This window comes from Tenrec ecaudatus, unplaced genomic scaffold, assembly GCF_050624435.1.
Source record: "Tenrec ecaudatus isolate mTenEca1 unplaced genomic scaffold, mTenEca1.hap1 Scaffold_563, whole genome shotgun sequence".
NCBI lineage: Eukaryota > Metazoa > Chordata > Mammalia > Afrosoricida > Tenrecidae > Tenrec > Tenrec ecaudatus.
In genome coordinates this window covers 1,363,640-1,386,794 of record NW_027459476.1, presented here as the reverse complement: position 1 = coordinate 1,386,794, position 23,155 = coordinate 1,363,640, and the positions used below count along the sequence as shown (strand labels likewise).

The 23,155-nt window shown below is 43.7% G+C and overlaps 1 protein-coding gene across 1 annotated transcript in view; it reads left to right on the top strand.

The window, feature by feature from the left end:
• LOC142436748 (thyrotropin-releasing hormone-degrading ectoenzyme-like) overlaps positions 1-18,053 on the top strand; it is a 137,814-nt gene extending 119,761 nt beyond the window's left edge. Inside the window, exon 10 of the mRNA XM_075540213.1 lies at positions 17,510-18,053. Coding sequence (XP_075396328.1) covers positions 17,510-17,561 — 52 coding nt within the window. The 3' untranslated portion in view covers positions 17,562-18,053. The remainder of the gene's footprint in view (positions 1-17,509) is intronic.
• Positions 18,054-23,155: the final 5,102 nt, after the last annotated feature.

Genomic DNA, 23,155 nt, shown 5'->3' with positions numbered 1-23,155 from the left:
CTCATCTCCTCCCCAAGATCCTTCTGTAAGGGGATGTCCAGTGACCTACAAATGGGCTTTCTTCTTGAGGAGTTCTTGACCTCCTTGCTCTCCTGCTACCGCTTTCCACCCACATTCAAATTCAACTCTGAAAGTGCATGAGGACAGGGCCTGTCCAATGTTACCTAATATTTATCGAGCTTTCAATTATATGCGAGGTACTGTGCTGAGTGTTGTTTAGGTATTATTTTCATTCCCATGTAAACCTGAGGTAGGCGCTGTTGCCTCTACCCTCATTTGGTATGTGAGGAAACAGAAGCACAGAGAGGCTGAGAAACTAGAACCAGATAAAGGATGCATGGTTGAGACCAAGTAGGACTCTAGAAACCACCATGCCATGTTGCTCTTTCTTTCTGCATTCCAAGGAAGGCCGTTCATAGCTCAATAGCCTCTGGGGCTGGTCAGTGGGAGGGACTTAGCCATGTAGATTGAAAACACTTACTTCAGCCCAGGAGGGGACAGACTAAAGGTAATGGAAGGAAGGATGTGAATGGAAGGCCAATTCCTAGTTTCAGAGTTAGGCCACCTAGGGAAGTCCACTCAGAGATGCTGTCATATGACAAAGGAAAAGTCAAGGAAAAGGCCATATGTGAAAATCCACATGGACCACCAACAGAGAGGTCTGGAAAGACCTATGAGCAAAGCAAAAGCCCTTAGAAGAACTAGACTGACAGGCAGATTATTGACACTAAATTTCAGTTGTTATGGATGTGAAGCCCCAAACTAATTCCTTATTTCCCACCTGAGCTTGAATTTCCTTGTGAGACAGATAGAAATCAGGCAGATAGTTTAAAATATAGTTTAATAGAGATAGAAGAATAAGCCTTCGCTCTGCAGATGAAGCTTTCTAATAGTGAAACCTAGAATAAGGCAGGTGTACCCCGTAGTCATAGCAGTCCTGGGCCACCATCGGCCTCTTCCAGGGGGAGAGGGACAGTTTGGTGTAAGTAAGAAAGTGGAGCAGAAATCCTATTGTCTTCAGGCAGGGGGCTCCCAAGAACTGACAGAGAGCTGAGGTAGGTAGGTTCAGAGGTATATTATCCCCAAAGAAGTTACCCACGTCCCTAAAGTGGAGCTTGTCCACATACGACGAGCAGCAGAAATGAGGCGGAAACTTTCCTTCTTCCTGCTCCTGATAACACAGGACACTGGGGCACAAGGTGGAGAGAAAATTGCTGAGACCAAGAAGAACAGTTAGGGGTAAGCAAGGAGACAAGCAGGAGGTCCAGTTACGGGAACTGGAACAAAAGACAGGAAGTTAATGACAGTGGTGCAAGGTAAGTTTCTCCTAGTAGGCTAAATTCCCAATCAGGAAAAACCACCGATTGCAACAGTCTCTTACTTGATTGTTCTTTTTCCACTCTTGCCCCATGACAGTGCGTTTGCCACACGGCTGCTGGAAGACCTTTCAAAGTTCAGATAATATCCACTATCGATTTAGAAGGTTTCACTGGCCATTCTCTGCATGGGCCCCCCAGCACCACACAACAGACCCTTACTCAACTCTCTTCGTTCATCTCCTCTCTTCTCTGCTCATTTATCAAAGCACCAGCTTTTAATGATGACCCAATTTTGGTCTCTTGAACACTCTACACTCATTTCCTATCTCATTTTGCACCGATCCTTTTCTTGGACTGTTTTCTAGTATTCCATGGTTGCACATCATTCAATGCCTTAACATTGAATGGCTTCAAACAGCAACCCTTTTACCATCCGTCAGTGTTGTAGGTCAGTGTGATGGATTGCTTGTGTTCTCCCTAAAGATATGTTGAGGTCGAAGTCCCTGAGCCCGTGAGTGTGATCCTGTTTTGAAAGTGGGGGTTTCTTTGGCTAAACAGCTAAGTCAAATGAGATCCTATCAAAGTTGGGTGGGATTTGCTTCATGATGAGCATCTTATAAAAAGAAGAGGACGAACAGAAAGTCACACTCCGCGTGAGGACAGCATGGCACATCCTTCTAAAGCCAAGGGATGCCGATGGTTGCTCAGAGTCACCAGGAACTAAGGGAGACACAGGAAACAACTCTTCTCTCAAACGTCTCAGGAGACAGCATGGCAGACACTCTGAATTGTACTTTTAGCCTCCAGAACTGTGAGGAATACATTTCTGTGCTATCTTGTTATCATAGCCCTGGAAGACTAAGTCAGGCAGAACTCAACTATACATCTTTTGTTCCAAATGGCATTGACTAGGGTCACATGCTGGTATGCACTTGACAGCTAGTCTGGAGGGTCTACGACGGTTTTGCTAAATGTTCCTCATTGCCAAAGATGATGAGAAGGTTGGGCTCAGCTGGGCGCCTCTCCCTGTCTGTGTGTTCTCAAGGCTTCTCCACATGGGCTCTGCAGCAGGGCACACAGGCTTCTTACCTGGCAGCTAAAAGTTCTGAGTGAGGACTCTTCAGAGTCAGGAAGTGGAAGCAGCCAGTTTCTTACAGACTGGATACGGGCACTGTGTCAACTCTGCTGTATTCTATTGATCAAGGCCCTCAGGGAGGCCAGCTACTTCAAAGTGCTTAGACTCCTTCCAGCTCTCACTGGGAAGGAAGGCAACTAATTTCCGAGCCTCTTTTAGGTTGCTGCATCCTGAAATGTCCTTCCCCGAGATCTTGCCTCCAACATTCAGGCCTCAGCTCAGATGATTTTCACATGGTCCGCCATCAATCCTCTTAGGCTGTCTTCTTCAGAATTCTCATCAACATTTGAAATTAGTCTACTTGTCTTTTCCCACTGAAATCGAAGCTCTTTGTTCGGTCTACTGTTTCATCCAAGGACCTAGAACAGTGTCTGTCATGTTGTTGTTGTTAATTGCCCCTCGTCATCACCAACTTATGGTGCCTGAGATAGTTAACATTTATTGTGCCGACCTGGCTGATTAACACATGTGCGGTTAATTGAAGAGCAGAGGGATAAATAGTTCCGTGAGCCTGGCGTTTCTAGTTCTCGGGTCTCTTGCTTTCTGATGGTTGGAGCAGGGTGCAGCTGCCTTAACTAGCTCCCTGTTCACCTAGCCGGGCTCACTTCCTTCAAGACATTGCTGAGGAGAAGCCGTATGGACCTACCCCGATGCAGCCCTGGGTGGTGGAGCAGCTGCGTGGTGACCCCTGCCAGCGCTGAGATGCTTACACACTCACTGATTCAACTTTCCTCCTGCAGTCGGCCACATAGGTGTGTTTTGTGAAATCGAGGAGGACTTTGTGGATTGTTGTTGGACATATGGGTTAATGTTGAACTTACAGGCTTGGGCAGCACTGAGTTGGGATTGTTTTCTTGATGTGCACTTACCCTTTATATAAAACTCTCTCTTATATCCTTTATATAAAACTCCCCCTCTCTCTGGATTTGTTTCTCTAATGTGCCCAGATTAACACATAATGGTACCTTGGGAGTGGGGTACTGGAGAAACAAATCCTAAGATAGAGAGTAGATGTTTGACCTCTCCCTCATGGTAGTTCTTCTTCCTTGTCTAGCCAGAGGCCAGACAAAGCCACCCTTTACTCGGTTGTTTTCTGGGGAAAATATGGGAAGTATGAAAATAGAAAGTTTGTAAGTCCACTTGATTTGAGCCATTAAAATTTGATCTTTAGGTAGATTTAGCCCATGCCTGTAAAGAAAACTTTGAAAATATATGCCCCACCCAGTGCTTTGGAGGATCCAGGAACCAATGGTTTTTGTTAGAAGCTGGATAAAATCTGGAGCCATGAAGAAAACTCCTCTCTGGGACAGAATGTTAAAGGGAGCCTGAGAGAAGGCTGAAAGGCTTGCTAGGGGACCAGCTGAATCTACTAGTTGAGTGGAAGTGGGAGAAAGGCAGCAATAAAGAGACGGGTTGAGTTTGACCACTGACACCTGTGGACTCGGTTTACAGGAAAAAGGGGAGAAGAGAACGGGTTGACTGGTCTAAAGTTCATGACCTAGCACGAGGGGGCTAGGCTGATGAGTATTGGTGAGAGCCTATGGTCTTAAAGACAGAATGACCATATGGGCCCCCTGTGGAGGCGGAGTGAGGCAGCCACACGGAGTTGACCTTGTGGTTAGCAGCCCAGTGCTTGCTTGACAGCACCAGCTCCGGGGACAGTTTTCTGTGCTTCCCATCGGTTCTCAAGCCTATCAAGAGACCACCTACACTAGAACAATTTAGTGTGCTTCATAAGAATGCAGATTGTTAACTCAATCCTGAGCAGTGAATCTGAATCATTTGGGTCAGAGGTCAGTTAACTAGGACTTGTGGTTGTCCTGTGAACTGAGAACTCCTGCCTCAGGTGCACTGTGAACATTAATAGTCTATATTAAACTATGTCAGTGGATAGATTATATCACCATATTAAAGCTCCCTAAAGTAAGGGGTTATGTCTAGATGATTTTGATTCTCTGATTTATACTGAAAATCATTTCCTTCAGTCAGTAACTCATAGGTTTTACTTATAATTTGCATACTTGTCTAAAAATAGGGATTATAAAACTCAGTTATGTAATTCCCTGACAAAGTATATGATTGTTATCTGAAAATATATTCGTATCCCAAAAAGTTACCAGAATATTTTTATCCAAATGATTTTGTATTCTCAAGAAATTTTTGAGGGGAACGGATAGCAACGATGGATGTTTCCACCCCACCTCGGATGGGGGCAAATAATGGAAATGCGGGTGAAGGGGATACAGTGGATGGTGTAAGATATGGAAACAAAAAAGGGAGAAATTCACCTTTTCTGTTTGTAGTGGAGCTGTTATTCTTGTGGGATGGCAAACGGTGTCTACTACCTGTGTTAAATGTCATGCCACTCTGCTTCTGCACCTCCGCGGTCGGCAGCTTATTCCCCACCAGGTGCCACTCCTTTACCAAAGCACCAGGCTGTCTCTCCCCACTCCTCAGGCCCCACACCTCAAATCGGGAAACAGTACACAGGGGCCTATCAATTGCATTGGTTTATTGTTCTGAAATTGGTTCTTATTGTGTGTCCATGTATTAATGTGGAAATAATCTGAACCTCTCAGATTTCTTTGAAATTTGTTTAGTGAAATAATACTTTATTGGGTTTATGTGAAAGTTTACAAAGTAAATTAGGTTCCCAGTTAATATTTTTAATGCAAATTGTTCCATAACATTGGTTATATTTTTCACAAAATATCAACATTTTTGTTATTTCTATTCTGTTTGTTCTTTTTCAATTAATTGAACTTCCTTGCGTCTTCCTACCATCTGATTTTTGCTTTAGGGTAAATGTTTATCATTTGGTTGATTACGTACGGGAGCTCAGCACTCAGGGGTGAGATTGTTTGTTATTAGAGAATGTATTGATTGATGAAACGTGGCCTCCAGGAGTGACTTCTGCTTCAAGGTCAAATGGAGTTCCTTTAGGCGATCAGTCCAATAAAGGAACTTGAATTTTGTTCTTCCTTTTTCTCCCGTTTTATATGACATCTACTTGGATGGAACGGTAGGTCAGTATAAGGCATCATTTAGTTCTGAGCTCAGGATAAATGAAGTGATGGTTCCTGTGGACAATTAGACTGTGGACTAGTTTCTTCTTTGAGTCTTTGGTTTCTTTAATTCTCTGGTGTCTGAGTTGGATTCTTGGAAGCTTTTAAAGGACAGGTGCTACTCACCAAACTAGGAGGGAGACAATTAACTTCAAGAACTATGTATGTCAATTGACTAAGTTGTCCCACAGAACTATGGTCCCATAGTTTTTTAAATCGCTTTATTAGGGGCTCATACAACTCTTATCATAATCCACACATACATCAGTTTTGTAAAACACATCTGTATATTCATTGCCCTCATCATTCTCAAAACATGTGATCTCTACTTAACTCCTGGCATCAGGTCCTCATTTTCCCCCTCCCTCCCTGCTTCCCCTCCCCCTCCCTCATGAACCCTTGATAATTTATAAATTATTATTTTGTTATATCTTGCCCTGTCCGACGTCTCCCAAGTTCACCCACTTTTCTGTTGTCCATCCCCCAGGGAGGAGGTCACATGTAGATCCTTGTAATCGGTCCCGTAGTTTTTAACTGAACAATTTAACCAAGGATTTGTTCAATTCTGAAAGGTGTGTGGAGATGCCTAGACAATGTCTGTAACAGTGCCTGCACTTTTTCCTTCTAAATTGTGTTTATGGTTTTGTGGTTCTTGAGAAGACACACAGCAAACCATATACTGTTGGGTTTCTACATGTATGACAGTTTCTACATGTATGAGAGCCTCTACATGTAGAGAAACTGATGACATGCTTCCAGCTGTGGGAGCATTAGCACCCTTCTTTTCTGAGTTGTTCCTTCCTTAGTAATACACACCCACTCCCCTCGAACTTTTCTACTTAATCTTTGTAGTTACTGTTCGCAATGTGATTCCATATAGGTCGTTCTCAAAAGAGCATCATGCTCAAGTTCATGAAGCTCACTACAAGGAGATTTTAAGATGGTGCTCGGGGATACTTTGGTTTCAGTCTTTAAAATTATCTCAGGGCAATGGTTCCAGAGCTTTATCCCTCTTCTTGGCTCCAGAAAGACTAGACTCTAGGAGAGTTTGAAATTCTGCTTGGTTTTTGTTTTGTTTTATTGAGTTGTAGGACAGGATTCTTCTATAAAATCCATGACCAAATTGTGCAGTAATGAGAGGGGGGCACCAGCCCAGTTTCTGGCCTCAAAGGGAGGCAGTTGTTTAGAGAGGTAATTAGCCAGACCTTTCATATCCGCCTACGTCCAGTTCTTTCTCTCCCTCTGTTTCTCTGGGTCAATAGAGCTACATTATCGTGCCTTGGATGACTGCTTGCAAGCTTTAAAGAGTCCAGAGGGTATTCAGTGAAGCAGGAAGTAAATCAGTAGCTCTGCACACTTTACCAGGCAAAACGAACAACAACAACTACTGGGATGTTCCATGAAACCATGTCCCTAAACCTCCAAACTAAGGAACCAAATATCAGTTTTGATTGAATATAAGCAGGGTCAGCAGCTACTCTTATTTAACTTGTTATTGTAAACATACTTCTTGTACAACGTTTGCCAATTCTACTTTTACAGCTATATAAATCATTGACAGCAATTACAATAATTGGGTGTGCAACGTACCCGTAATCAATTATATTGTTTTATTCAATCCTTCCCCCCTCCTTCCTGCCTCTGGTAGCCACTAGTAAACTTTGGTGTTTATATATTTGCCTTTTCTTTCTTGTAAGTGAAGTCATACAGTATTTATCCTGTAATTGGCTTATTTTGCTCAGCTTAGTTCCTCAAGTTCCACGCATACGTAGCATGTATTAAGACTTCTCCTAAAGGATGAGTAGTATTCCTGTATGAGGGGGTACAAAAAGTACATCACAGGAAAAAGCTCCTCTGGGCAGACCTTTCTTAGTAGGCTTTTCCCCCTGCTAGGACAGCATCTACTTGTTCTGAGTTAGTGCACCCAGTAGCATCTCTTGGGAAGCTTCTCTCTGATCACAGTGAATTTTTTTCATAAAGCTGTTTTGCTCTAATCTCGTTTTCTTTCCTTTTTTTGTGTGATGGCTGGTTTAAGAGAACAGTGTGTGGCTGTGAAATTTGTTTCCTCCTTGGGGAAAAATGCGGCAGACACTGTTGTGATGTTGCACACAGCTTATACGGAGAGCACTATGGGAAAAACTCGTGTACAAGTGGTTTGCTCGTTTCAAAAAAGGTGAAATGTTGACTGATGACAAACCTTGTTCTGCATGTCCATCAACTTCTGAAAGAGACAAAAATGCCAAATTGTGGGGCATTTGGTGTTCGTTTCACCAGCTCACACTGTTGACTAAGCTTTCTATTTAGAGGTTCTGAAAAGATTGCATAACAGTGTGCAACAAAAAAGGCCTGATTTGTGGCAGATGGGGGATGGGTTTTGCCACCACGATAATGTACCTGCTCATGCAGCCATCTCAGTGCACCAGTTTTTAGCTAAAAGAGCATGCCTCTCTCGCCCCATGCACCTGGCTCACCTGACCTCACTCTGAGCGACTTCTTTTCATTTCCACGAATGAAAAGGGGCATGAAAGGCCAGCAATTTGATGATGTAGAAGAAATGAAGAAAAAACTAAGGAAGTGCTGTCAGCCACCCAAATAGGAGTTTGAAAAGGGTTTCCAAGGAAGGAATGGCAGATTTGTCAAATGTATTAAGTATAATGGAAAGTACTTTGAAAGTGATAGGTGTCTTGTCAAAAAATTAAGTACACAGCTTTGGAAAATTTTTGTTTCTTTATGGGGGTTCTATATATATATGCATGCATTTATATGTGTATATATACATACACAGCACGTTCTTGATATAAATCTATGTGTGTGTGTGTGTGTGTGTACATACATAACAGAGCTCATACAGCTGTAGAAGTAGGTAAGGACAGTGTGGCTTTAAGTCAGCCAGTCAGATTTTAAACTGGAAGCTTTTCCTGACTTGAGTAGCTTCAGCTTCTATACCACAGGCTGTAGAAGTAGATGAATCTCGGGTCAGCAAATCAGGCTGTGACAGGAGAGAGAAACGTCAAGGTTGGCAGGTCAGATAGCAGGTTGCTGATTGCTCTATGGATCGGCAGCCATTATGGCAGGCCGCTGGTTCAAGTACAAAGAATAAGAGACAGACAAGTCAGATACAGGACTCAGACGCAAAAAAGCCAGCAAGTGTCTCCTCAACCTCCGCTTAAATATGAATTAGGCCCCACTCTGAGTAAACTTCCTCTCAGGTGTATTGGTGCTGTTACCTGAGTAAGAGGATTGTACTCCACCTTAATCTGATTAGCTGATCACAGCAGATCCCATTATGGGATACATTGTGTTATACAACATCATAGGGATTACTAGGCCTCAGTTACCAACCCCCTGAGAATTCTGATCTGGTCAAGGTGATACAAAACCTAACTATGACAGTTAGTTCTCTATTTTTGGTTGTTTTCTTTGTCACTAGCTAGAGTTTTGTTATTCTTAATGATTGTTTCAAAGAAACAACTTCTGATTTTATTGGTTCTATTATCTTTCTGTTTTTAATTTTATTTCTGGGTGATCTTTACTATTTCCCTTTTTCTGGTACATTAAGGCTTCTTTTTGGTCTCCTCTTTCTAGTTTCTAGAATTATCAAGTTAGGCTGTTAATTGGAGATCCCTTCACCCTCTCCTTCCTGTTTATTGCTGTAAGTTTCCCTCTGCACACTGTCTTCTCTGAATATTGTATGTTGTGCTTTCATTTTCATCAGATTTTTAAAATGTGGGATTTCTCTTTTGATATTTACCGTGACCCACTATTAGTTTCATAGTATGTTAATTAATTTCCATATTTTCAGGGTTTTTTTCTGTTACTGATTTCTGGTTTCACTCACTTGTGATCAGAGAAAATACTTCATATGATTTCAATTTTTAAAAATTTATCAAGACTTGCTTGGATTTGACTCAATGGCAATGGGGTAGAACAAGATCTCTCAATTTTATCTTAGTCAGTAAAATTGCTGGCATTACCCTTAATGAAGACTCTCTTTAGGATACCTGGTCATTCATTCTCCAGGAGACCTTTTGTTTCTCATCAACCTTTCCTCTTCCACTTCCAGAATTATATTTTTCCTTTCTCCTGAGGCCTGTTTTTGAGCCCATCATTTGCATATTTACTCAGTTTATGAGTGGTGTCATTGACTACTTCATTTCCGTGCAGTTTGTTATTTCTAGCTTCCAGCTACTGGATCTAATAGTTTACACACCCAGATCTGTGCCTAAATTGTGAGTAATATCCACAACAGTATCCCCAACATTCCACTCATGAGGAGGAGTCCAGGGTCCCAGCACGAGCTCCCAGATACAGTCTACCTGGTTCCCAGGGTTGGACCAATCCTCACCACTGGGATCCTGTTTGGCCTCACTTTTCATCGTTTTTCCACCTGCTATTTGCCAAGGGTTCTGCCTCCCTCCCTTGTTCTTGCTGCGTCCTCTTCTGTGGTGGGAAAGCAATAAAAGGCTGGATCATCTTCACGTGCTGGTGATCTGGTGCTTCACAGCAGATCTCCCAGAATGACCACAGTGTTCTCCTTGCATCTCCATTATTGCCCAACACGTTCACTTCCATGTGTTGCTACATAATACCCAGGCTTTCTTAATCATGCCGTGTTTTTATTTTTAAACTTCCTTGCCCCTTTATCTGACCATTCTCTGTTGCTGTTGATGCTTGTTTAGTTCAGTTTACATAAAAGCTCCAGCGGGTCAGTTTTGCTTTGTGTTATGTATGTGTTTTGGTGGTTCCTAAGGCTTAATAAACCAATACTAGGGAGTATCTTACAACATATAAAGAAAGATTAGCATTGAGGGTCTCAGAAACAGACCAAAACTCAACTTCAGAAAAGCTCCCTGCTTGAGCAAATCTCCCAGAATTTGGTGAATTCTTCTGTACTTGCTGAGGATTATTTGAAAACCAGCACATTGTTAGGCTCTCTCTTTTCTGGTGCTTTTGCGTAGTCAATAAAACACAAATAAGCATCTCTCTGCCATTTTATAGTTTCATCTACCATCTATCTCATGTCAGCAAGAATTCTCTTTGTATCATATCTGCTTCTGAATCCAGCTTGAATTTCTGGCAGCTCACCGTTGATGTCCTGTTGTAACCATTTTTGAAATATTTTCATCAAAATTTTACCGGCATGTGTTATCAGTGAAAATTTTATCATTTCCATTCTGTTGCATCACTTCATTTTTCTTTGGAATGGCCAGAAGTATGGATTTCTTCCAGTGGGTTGACCGGGCAGCTGTCTTCCAGATTTCTTGGTGAGTGAGTGTTTCCTGTATTTTGTCAGTTCCCAGAGCCTGGTGTTTCTCTAGTGCCTTTAATGCAGCTTGGGCTTCTTCCTTCAGTACTATTGGTTCTTGGTCCGATGTCACCTCTGGAAATGGTTGAATGTCAACCTATTCTTTTGATACCATAACTCTGTGTATTCTTTCCATCTTTATTTAAATGATTTTATTGGGGGCTCATACAACTCTTATCACAATCCATACATAAATCTATTGTTTCAAGCACATTTTTATGTTTGTTTCCTTCATCAATCTCAAAACATGTTCTTTGTACTTGAGCCTATGGTATCTGCTCCACATGTTTTCCCTCCCTCCCGCCACACCCTCCCTCATGAACACTTGATAATTTAGCACTGTCCAACATCTATCTGCCTTCACTGACTTTTCTCTTGTCCATCCTGCAGGGAGGGGTGTTATATGTAGATTCTTGTTACTGGTTCCCCCTTTTTACCCCATCTTCCTTCTACCCTCCTGGTTTTGCCACTCTCATCACTGGTCCTAAAGGGATTCCCTGTGTTTCCAGTTCCTGTCTGTATCAGTGTATATCCTGTGGGTCTAGCTGGATTTGTAAGGTAGAATTGGAATCATGATAGTGGGGGTGGGGGTCGGGGAGAGGAAGCATTTAAGAACTAGAGGAAAGTTGTATGTTTCATCGTTGACTGGCTCTTCTCCTCCCTGTGACCCTTCTGTAAGGCGTTCCCAATCTGTACTCCGCCTCATTCACAATGATTTGATTTTTTTGTTCTTTGATACCTTAAACCTGATCACACAGGCTGCTGTGCTTTTTCCATGTGGGCTTTGTTGTTTCTGAGCTAGAGGGCCACTTGTATACCTTCAAGACTTTATGACTTCAGATGCTATATCTTTTGATAGTCGAGCACTATCAGCTTTCTTCACCACATTTGCTTATGCACACATTTTTCTTCAGTGATCATGTCAGGAAGGTGAGCATCATGGAATGCCAATTTAACAGAACAAAATGTTCTTGCATTGAGGGAGTACTTGAGTGGAAGCCCAATGTCCATTTGCTAACTTAATACTAAACCTATAATATGTGCACATAGATCTATTTTCCCATTGTCATATATAAATATATTTACATATGTCCATGCCTGTATTTAGACCTCTGTAAGTGCCCTTTGCCTCCTGGACACCCCCTTACTGAAGGGTTGTGGAAAGTAGATGAGCCAGTCTGGGTTCAGGGTAGCAACGATGAAACATATAACTTTCCTCTAGTTCTTAATGCTTCCTTCCCACAATATCATAATCCCAATCCCACCTTACAAAGCTGCCTAGACCAGAGGATGTACATTGGTACAGATAGAAACTGGAAACACAGGGAATCCAGGGTAGATGACCCCTTCAGGACCAATGGTGAGAGTGGCGATGCCTGGAGGGTAGAAGGAATGTGGGGTGGAAAGGGGGAACCGACTACAAGAATCTACGAATAGCCTCCTCCCTTGGGGATGGACAGCAGAGAAGTGGGCAGGGGGAGATGTCAGACAGTGTAACATATGACATAATAATTTATGAATTATGAAGGATTCATGAGGGATGGGAAGGAGGCAGGAGGGGCACAAAAGGAGGAGCCAATATTAAGGACTGAAGTAGAAGGCAAATTTTTTGAGAATGATGATGGCAACAAATGTACATATGTGCTTGACACAATGGATGGATGTATAGATTGTGATAAGAATTGTATGAGCTCCCAGTAAAATGATTAAAAAAAAGATTAAGTGACTGGTCACTACACATACACTGGGAATAGGATAAAATTTTCAATAACATTCATTCACAAAGCCAGGACTATACCTTCCAGATTAACATATGTGACAAAAAAGCAAAGAGAGAATACAAACAGTAACTATATGATAGTCCTGGGACACCATTCACAGGGTATTCCCAAAGCAAGAGATCCAGACTGAAATCCAACAAACTCAAATTCCAGAGTATTAAGATAGCAGTCATCTGCATCTTTGGACACTAGAGCACTTTGCCCTAAGTCCAAGGGAGTATGTTTTAAAGCACTTTCTTAAACCTGTTTCAGGTCAATCTAAGGTAAATCCCACTGATTTGGAAAGCCACTAAGGAGCTAATAAGGTCTAGTGGGCTTTATCTTATCAGCTCCTTAGTGACTTTCCAAATCGGATCCTTCTGGTGTGGCCCATGGAGGATGTTGTGAGCCTGGAAAGAACAGAGTCTAAAATCCTAGATGACTACAGCATCCAGTCTGGATCACCAAGGACTGGATAGAAACCAGGTCAAAAGTGTCCAGTTAGGAATGTAATACCAGGCGTATTCTCTCCTTGGGTTCTATAAGTACCGTTAAGCATGTTTCCCCCCAGATGGCATCTTGCTCTACCCAGTTTACCCATCAACGAAAGTGTAATTGCCTTTTCCAAGACAGACCCGTCTCCCCCTCATGTCTTGACTTGAGTTTCCAGGATGGTTTGCTAATCACTCTCGTAGGAGTATCTGTTGAATTTGGGTGACCGTAGGACAATGTTGTATGGCAGCAACTGATTGGTCGTCTCCCTCCTTCCTCCCTTCCCATCTTGAGAAATTGATCCCAGTGGAGGGGACGTGTCTTCCGTTGAAGTGGTTTGTAAGATGCAGTTGTAAAGAGGGCAATATATAGTGCACGGGTACTATACTGGCTCACTACCTTGTTTGGGAGGCCAGATTTCATGACAAAAAGATGATTACATGACCCAAGAGCAGAATTCTGCCTTTATCTTGGTGTTTATCCTTATAGTAGTGTGCCAGTCCTTTTGTGATTGACTAACTTTACGAAGCATAATCATTTCCAGGCCCATCTATGTAATGGGGTGTTTCATGGTTTCATCACTGTTTTTCAGGGGCACATAATTTCCATGTGTACCAGAGTTTCTTCCTCCATTCTTTTACTGATGGGCATTTGGGCTCTTTCCAGCCTCTTGCTATTGTGAACAGTGCTACGGTGAATGTAGGAGAACACATGTCTGGGGTCTGTCTCTTACTTCTTTGGGGTATATGACAAGCAGAGGTGTTGCTGGGTCGAATGCTACTTGCTTCAGGTAGTCTCATAGCGTTCCCCACTGGTTGTAAATGTTTACAAGACTACCAGCCATGTATAAGAGTTTCAAATGCTCCATGCCCTCTCTAGCATTTGTCATTCTCTGTTGTGTGTTTCAATTGCTATTGTGAGGAGTGTACGGTAATAACTCATTGTTGTTTTGATTTGCATTTCCTGGGTGGCTAGGAAATGGTGAGCATATCTTCATGTATGTGTTAGTCATTCACAAGCCAGCTTTGGTGAATGTCTATTTTATGTCCTTTGCCCACCTTTCAATTGGACTAATTTTTTTCTTAGAAAAATTCCATAGATTTTGGTAACAAGTCTCTCGTTAGTTGTGTCATTGTTACCCCACCACCCCAATCTGTGAGTTCTCATTTTACTATTTTGATGAAATTTTTTGAGGTGCATAAGTGTTTTATTTTAGTAGGTCCCAGGCATCTGTGTTGTCTTTTGCTCTGTGTGCTTCCTTTATTAGATTTGCTAGTCCATGTATGCCCTGCAATAGACCCCTTAAGTTTCTAATTGATGATCCTGATAGCTCTGGGGTTTACATTTAGGTCTGTAATCCAGTTTAAGTTTGTTTTTGTACATGGAGTGAGGTATGGGTCCTGTTTCATTCTTCTGCAGATGGAGATCCAAGTTTTCACCCACTTTCCTGTTGCCCATCCTCCAGGGAGGAGGTTATATGTAGATCACTGAGGGGTCTACGGGGCCATCCCCAATCAAAGCCAAACTGACAACCCCGCCTCCATTTCCCCTAGAAGTATGCGCTGCAGAGGACAACACTTAGCCTACAGGTTGGGGAGAGGGGCTGGCCCGCCATGCCCACATGGAAGTGTAAACCCAAAGGAAAAAGGGAGTGAGGGTTTAGACTGGATACTGGCACACCAAGTCCTGAGGAGGACGGCCCTGCATGCTGCTGCTAAGGCACAGAGAGGACTGTAGGGCTGACAACAGCTTGAGACATGGTGTCCCCTCACTGGGACATATTGTGAATGAGGACAATACTCGGGACACCCAGCAGGGAGTGAGTCGGGCCTGACCATCCCCACAATGGGATGAACCAGGAAGGAAACAGAACAGATCAGCAATGGGAGCATTGCCAAGCCACGAAGCCCTTGAAGTGTCCCCACAATAGATTTCAGGCTAGGAGGGGCAGTTCTCAGAACCCCTCTAGACTGGTGAGGAGATAATCATAAAGGTCAGCAGACAGATTTGGAATTTTGTATGTGTTTTCAGGGGGGTTTTCTAGGTTTCCCCCCTTTTTTTGTTTTCCCTTTTTATTCAGTCTTTTGTTTTCTTTTTGCTTTGTCTCTTTTATTGCTTTGCCTACCAATATAAGATAGGTTTGGGAAGAAAGCCCAAGGAGAAAGTAAAGGGACCGGCATTTCTGGAGGCACTTGGGAGAGGAGACAGTGGGAGAAAGGAGTGGTGAGCAAACGATGCCATAGACAGGAAACAACTAGGGAATTAAAAGGAACAACAAGGAGGACATAGAGATCCTGGTGGTGGTGGTAGAGCAACGGCAATCTAGCTGAGAGAAGAAGGGCACGCATGATGTTGGGAAAGGAGGAAGGTAAAAAGAAAACAGGAACGATCTAGGAAGCAAATCTAAGGATACAGGAATAAACATAGGTGTGCACTTATGAAAATATATTAATAAAAATCGAGGTATTGGCCTATGTACATATATTTACATAGCGATAAATTAAGGAAGTGGATGGACTTTGGGCCTCTGCTTAAGCCCTCCCTCAACACAAGAACACTTTGTTCTAACAACCCAGCATTCAGTGATGCTCACCCTCCCAGCATAATAGCTGAAGGCAAAATGAATGCATAAGCAAATGAGGTAAAGAAAGCTGATGATGCCCAGCTATAAAAAGATAAAACATCTGGGTTCTTAAAAAACTGATGGTAAACTTGCAGCCATCTAGCAAAGAAGCAACAAATCCCATATGAAAGGGCCCTAGCCTGTAAGATCATGAGGTGTTGACAGAATCAGGTAGGCACCAGAAGACTGCAAACAAACAAAAAACCCCATATTGTTTAGGATAAAGGGGTTGGAGCAGAGCCCCAAAACCCATCTGTAGACGGGAGGACATACCCTCACAGAAGGGTCACAACAAAAGGATGAGGCAACCAGAGCACAGTATAACACTAATGAAATGTACAACATACCTCTGTATCTTTAAGGCTTCCTCACCCCCCTCTATCATGATCCCAGTTCTGCCAATCAGTTGTGCGTAGGCAAGAGCATGTATACAGGTACAGATAAAGGATCATGACACACAGAATCAAGGTCAGACCAACCCCTCAGGAACAGAAACCGAAGGGTACCAGGAGGGTAGATGGAAGGTAGGGGTAGAAAGGGGAAACCGATCACAATGATTGCTGTATAATACTGCTCCCCAGGGGGGTAAACAACATAAATGTGGTGAAGGGACACAGCACTCAGTATAAGATAGGAAATCAAGGGGTCACGAGAGTGGGAGTGTAGGAAAAGAGAAGAATTGAACCAAGAGTTCAAAAAGAAAGTAACTGTTTAGAAAATGATGGCAACAAATGATAGTGGTATAAATGAGCTTGATACAATTGATGTCATGGACTGTTAGAAGAGCTGTGAGGTAGTTAGTTTGCTGTGACAAGCTGGCCGATAAACACATGTGGGGCGAATTGAAAGGGAGAGGGATAAGTGGTTCAGGGATCCACGCCTTTCTAATGCTGGGGTGCCTTGCTTTATGATGGTCAGATCCGGATGCAGCTCCCTTAGCCAGTTCCCTGCTTCAGCTCCCAAGAATAATTTCCTGAAAGACATCCCTGAGGAGAAGCCACATGGACCTAGTAGACACGATGCCGGTGCAGAGATGCTTACACATTCACTGAATCGGCTTTCCTCCTCCAGTCAACATCATGGTGTCTGGTTTGTGAGATGGAGGAGGACTTTGTGGTTTGATACTGGATAAAGGGGTTGAGGGATTAATTTTGGACTTGTGGGTTTTGGCAGGACAGGTTTGGGATTTTTGCTTGATGCACACTATATATAAACTATATAAAGCACTTTATATAAACTATATAAAACTCTCCCTTAGACATGAGTTTCACTGTAGTTCTTTCCCTAAAGTACCCTGACTAACACATTGTGGTACCTTAGCAGTGGTGTACTGGAGAAACTAGCCATAAGATGGAGAGTAGATGTTTGTCTGACCTCTCCCTCATGGTAGTTTTCCTTCTCTGTCTAGCCAGTGGTCAGACAAAGCCACCCTTTATTCAATAGATTACTGGGGAAACTATGGGAAGTATGAGAGCAGAAAGTTTGTAAGCCCACTTGCTTTGAGCCAACAAAATTTGATCTTTACATGGGCTTAGGAAACACCTTAGAAGACAGCTATGCAGAGAATTGATTTATATGCGAAACAGTGCTTTCCTGTACTCAGGAACCACAAGTCTTTGCCAACACTAAAAAAATCTGGGAGTACAAAGAAAATACCTCCCAGGGAATGGGTGTAAAAGGGAGCTTATGAGCAGGCTGACGGTTTGCAAGGTGACCACGTGAATCTACTTGCTCAGTAGAAGTTGGAGAAATGTAGTAATAAAAACATTAATTGAGTTTGGCCTCTGACACTTGTGTATTTGGTTTACAGGAGAAATGGAGAATATGAGAGTGAATCAACAAAAATTCATGATCTAGCATGAGTAACCCAAGCTTCTTGAATATTGGAGAGAGCTCATGGTCTACAAGCAAGGTGATCGGTGGACACCGTAGAGCTGAGGAAGGCATGGGTTGACCAGAACCCCAACAGATGGAGGATTTTCGAGGCTGTGAACTGGTGTGGATCATGGCTGACTTTATGAATGGCTTGTTCGGTTTTGACTTTGTTGATGGACGCAAAATTCAATAGGTTCCTATTGGAATGAAGATTTATTCAGGTCGAAAATGATTTTTTCCTCTGAGAAAAGGTTTGATCTAAGAGGGCCGTAGATTAAGCAAACAGCGAAAATATGAGGTACAAGTGCACGGAGTAGATGGCTTAAAAACATTCCAGAGGGAGGAACATAATCAGAGGCTTATAGAATTAAGTTATTGGTGTCACGTAATTTCAATTCTGAATGGGTGCCAGGATGGCAAGTTTGGATATAGTTCGTGGATTGTGCCAACCTGGGCGATACACACGTGCGGTTAAATGAAGGGCAGAGGGATCAATGGCTCCTTGAGCATTGCCATTCTAGTTGGGTCTCTTCATTTCTGAATGTGGGAGCAGGGTGCAGCTGCCTCAGCTTCTTACCTGCTTTAGCTGTCAAGGCTCCTTTCCGGCAAGACGTCCCTGAGCCGAAGACACATGGACCTACCCAGAGGAAGCCCGGGCTGTTGGAGTAGCCGTGCAGAGATATGCTGACATATCCAATGCCCACGCTGCTCTGCTTACACATTCAATGCCTCAGCTCTCCTCCCTCAGCCAGCAAAATGTCGTCTGTTTTGAAAGATGGAGGAGGACATTGCAATTGGTGTTGGACGTGTGGGTTAATGGGTTATTGTCGGACTTGTGGGTTTGGACCACACTGCTTTCGGATGTCTGCTTGATGAACACTTAACCTTGATATATGAGTCTCACTTAGACATGAGTTTCTGTGCCCCTGTTTCTCTACGAGAGCCAGAGTCACAAATAGGATACCTAGCAGTGGGGCAATGGAAAAACTCATCTTAAGATGGAGAGTAGCTATTTCTTTGACCTTGCCCTCATGGTAATTCTTCTTCCTTGTCTATGTAGAGGTCAAAGCTACCCTTTACTCAGTTGTTTTCTGGGGAAAATATGGGAAGTGGGAAAAATGAAAGTTTGTAAGCCCACATGCTTAGAGCCACCAAAATTGGGTGATCTTTAGCTGGGTTAAGCTACCTCTGGGAAGACTGCTGTGCAGTGAATTAGATGCCCACCAGTGCTTTCGTGTACTCAGGAACCATAAGCTTTTGCCAGAAGTTAAAATAAAATCTGAGAGTAGGGAGAAAACATCTCCCTGGACTGTGTGTTAAAGAGAGCCTGTGAGCAGGCTGAATTGCTTGCTCGGTGACCACGTGGATCTTCATATGGAGTGGAGGTTGGAGAACTGCAGCAATAAAAGGACTGCTTGTGTATGGGCCCAGATACCTGTGGATTTGGTTTACCTGAAAAGGAGAAAAAGAGGGTGATTCGACTAAAGTTCACCACGTTGCATCAGGAGCCCAGGCTTGTTGAACAATGGCGAGGGCCCATGGTCTACAAGCAAGGAGACCGGTGGACACCCCGTGGAGGCTGAGTGAGGTAGCTGGCACGGGTCGACCAGAAGCCCACTATAGGGCGATATTGGAGACTGTGAACTGGTGCCTAAGAGTGCTGGCTTTATGCACGGCCTGTCCGGCTTTGATTTTGCCGATGGACACAGACTTTGAAAGGTTCCTATTGGAATGAAGATTTCTTCATAGCGAGCAATGATTGTTTCCTCTGAGCACTGGTTTTATATTAGTGGACCATAGATAAAGTGGATAGCTAAAATTTGGCGTATAAAGGCACAGAGTAGTTGGCTTACAAACTTTCCGAGTGGGGGAACATTCCATAAGTTTTAGAATTAAGGTCTGATGTAACTTAATTCCATGTTGGGTTTAAAGAATTTTGAACGGGTGCCTGGTTCGCAAATGTGAATTTAGTTCGTGGATTGTGCCAACCTGGGCGATACACACGTGTGGTTAAATGAAGGGCGGAGGGATCAATGGCTCCTTGATCATTGCCATTCTAGTTGGGTCTCTTCATTTCTGAATGTGGGAACAGGGTGCAGCTGCCTCAGCTTGTTCCCTGCTTTAGCTGTCAAGGCTCCTTTCTGGCAAGACGTCCCAGAGCCGAAGACACATGGACCTACAAAGAGGAAACCCGGGCTGCTGGAGTAGCCATGCAGAGATATGCTGACATATCCACTGCCCAGGTTGCTCTGCTTACACATTCACTGCCTGGGCTCTCCTCCTTCAGCCAGCAACATGTCGAATGTTTTGAAAGATGGAGGAGGACATTTAATTGGTGTTGGACATGTGGGTTAATGGGTTATTGTCGGACTTGTGGGTTGGACCACAATGCTTTCGGATGTCTGCTTGATGAACACTTAACCTTGATATATGAGTCTCACTTAGACATAAGTTTCTGTGCCCCTGTTTCTCTACGAGAGCCAGAGTCACAAATAGGATACCTAGCAGTGGGGCAATGGAAAAACTCATCTTAAGATGGAGAGCAGCTATTTGTTTGACCTTGCCTCATGGTAATTCTACTTCCTTGTCTATCCAGAAGTCAGACAAAGCTACCCTGTACTCGGTTGTTTTCTGGGGAAATTATGGAAAGGTGGAAAAATGAAAGTTTGTAAGCCCACTTGCTTTGAACCACTAAAATGGGGTTATCTATAGCTGGGTTTAGATCACCTCTGGGTAGACAGCTATGCAGTGAAATAGATGCCCACCAGTGCTTTCGTGAACTCAGGAACCATAAGCCTTTGCCAGAAGTTAAAAAAACATCTGGGAGTAGGGAGAAAACATCTCCCAGGGACTGTGTGTTAAAGAGAGACTGTGAGCAGGCTGAATTGCTTTCTGGGTGACCTCGGGGATCTACATATGGAGTGGAGGTCGGAGAAATGCAGCAATAAAAGGACTGCTTGCGTATGGGCACAGATACCTGTGGATTTGGTGTACCTGAAAAGGAGAACACGAGGGTGACTCGAGTAAAGTTCACCATGTGCATCAGGACCCCAGGCTTGTTGAATAGTGGCAAGAGCCCATGGTCTACAAGCAAGGTGACCGGTGGATACCCCATGAAGGCTGAGCGAGGTCCCCGGTACGGGTCAACAAAAAGCACACCAGAGGACGATATTGGAGACTGTGAACTGGTGCCTAAGAGTGCTGACTTTATGCACGGCGTGTCCGGCTTTGATTTTGCCGATGGACACAGACTTTGAATGGTTCCTATTGGAATGAAGATTTCTTCATGGCGAGCAATGATATTTCCTCTGAGCACTTGTTTTATATTTTGGGCCATAGGTAAAGTGAATAGCTAAAATTTGGCGTATGATGGCATAGAGTAGTTGGCTTACAATCTTTCTGAGTGGGGAAACATTCCATAAGTTTTAGAATTAAGGTCCTGGTGTTACTTAACTCCATGTTGTGGTTAAAGAATTTTGAACGGGTGCCAGGTTCGCAAATGTGGATTTAGTTCGTGGATTGTGCCAACCTGGGCGATACACACGTGCGGTTAAATCAAGGGCGGAGGGATCAATGGCTCCTTGAGCATTGCCATTCTTGTTGGGTCTCTTCATTTCTGAACATGGGAGCAGGGTGCAGCTGCCTCACCTTGTTCCCTGCTTTAGCTGACAAGGCTCCTTTCCGGCAAGACGTCCCTGAGCCGAAGACACATGGACCTACCCAGAGGAAGCCCGGACTGTTGGAGTAGCCGTGTAGAGATATGCTGACATATCCACTGCCCACGCTGCTCTGCTTACACATTCACTGCCTCGTCTCTCCTCCTTCAGCCAGCAACATGTCATCTGTTTTGAAAGATGGAGGAGGACACTGCAATTGTTGTTAGACATGTGGGTTAATGGGTTAATGTCGGACTTGGGGGTTTGGACCACACTGCTTTCGGATGTCTGCTTGATGAACACTTAACCTTTATATATGAGTCTCACTTAGACATGAGTTTCTGTGCCCCTGTTTCTCTACGAGAGCCAGAGTCACAAATAGGATACCTAGCAGTGGGGCAATGGAAAAACTCATCTTAAGATGGAGAGTAACTATATGTTTGACCTTGCCCTCATGGTAATTCTTCTTCCTTGTCGATCCAGGGGTCAGACAAAGCCACCCTTTACTCGGTTGTTTTCTAGGGAAACTAGGGTAAGGGGGAAAAATGAAAGTTTGTAAGCCCATTTGCTTGAGCCACCAAAATGGGGTGATCTTTAGCTGGGTTTTGACTACCTCTGGGAAGACAGGTATGCAGTGAAATAGATGCCCACCAGTTCTTTGGTGTACTCAGGAATCATAAGACTTGGCCAGAAGTAAGAAAAAAAAATCTGGGATTAGGGAGAAAACATCTCCCTGGGAGTGAGTGTTAAAGAGAGCATGTGAGCAGGCTGAATTGCTTGCTGGGTGTCCACGTCGATCTACATATGGTGTGGAGTTCGGAGAAATGCAGCAATAACAGGATTGCTTGCGTATGGGCACGGATACCTGTGGATTTGTTTACCTGTAAAGGGGAACACAAGGGTGACTCGAGGAATGTTCACCACGTCGCATCAGGAGCCCAACTTGTTGAATAGTGGCGAGAGGCCATGATCTACAAGCAAGGTGACCAGTGGACACCCCGTGGAGGCTGAGTGAGGTAGCCGGCACGGGTCGACCAGAAGCCCACCAGAGGGCGATATTGGACACTGAACTGGTGCCTAAGAGTGCTGACTTTATGCACGGCCTGTCCGGCTTTGATTTTGCCGATGGACACAGACTGTGAAAGGTTCCTATTAGAATGAAGATTTCTTCATGGCGAGCAATGATTGTTTCCTCTGAGCACTGGTTTTATATTAGTGGGCCATACATAAAGTGAATAGCTAAATTTAGGGGTATAAAGGCACAGAGGAGTTGGCTTACAAACTTTCTGAGTGGGGGAACATTCCATAAGGCTTTGAATTAAGGTCCTGATGTTACTTAATTCCATGTTGGGGTTAAAGAATTTTGAACGGGTGCCAGGTTCACAAATGTGGATTTAGTTCGTGGATTGTGCCAACCTGGGTGATACACACGTGCAGTTAAATGAAGGGCGGAGGGATCAATGGCTCCTTGAGCATTTCCATTCTAGTTGGGACTCTTCTTTTTTGAACGTGGGAGCAGGGTGCAGCTGCCTCACCTTGTTCCCTGCTTTAGCTGTCAAGGCTCCTTTCCGGCAAGACGTCCCTGAGCCGAAGACACATGTACTTACCCAAAGGAAGCCCGGGTTGTTGGAGTAGCCGTGCAGAGATATGCTGATATATCCACAGACCACGCGGCTCTGCTTACACATTCACTGTCTCGGCCCCCCTCCTTCAGCCTGCAACATGTCGTCTGTTTTGAAAGATGGAGGAGGACATTGCAATTGGTTTCGACATGTGGGTTAATGGGTTAATGTCGGACTTATGGGTTTGGACCACACTGCTTTCAGATGTCTGCTTGATGAACACTTAACCTTTATATATGAGTCTCACTTAGACATGAGTTTCTGTGCCCCTGTTTCTCTACGAGATCCAGAGTCACAAATCGG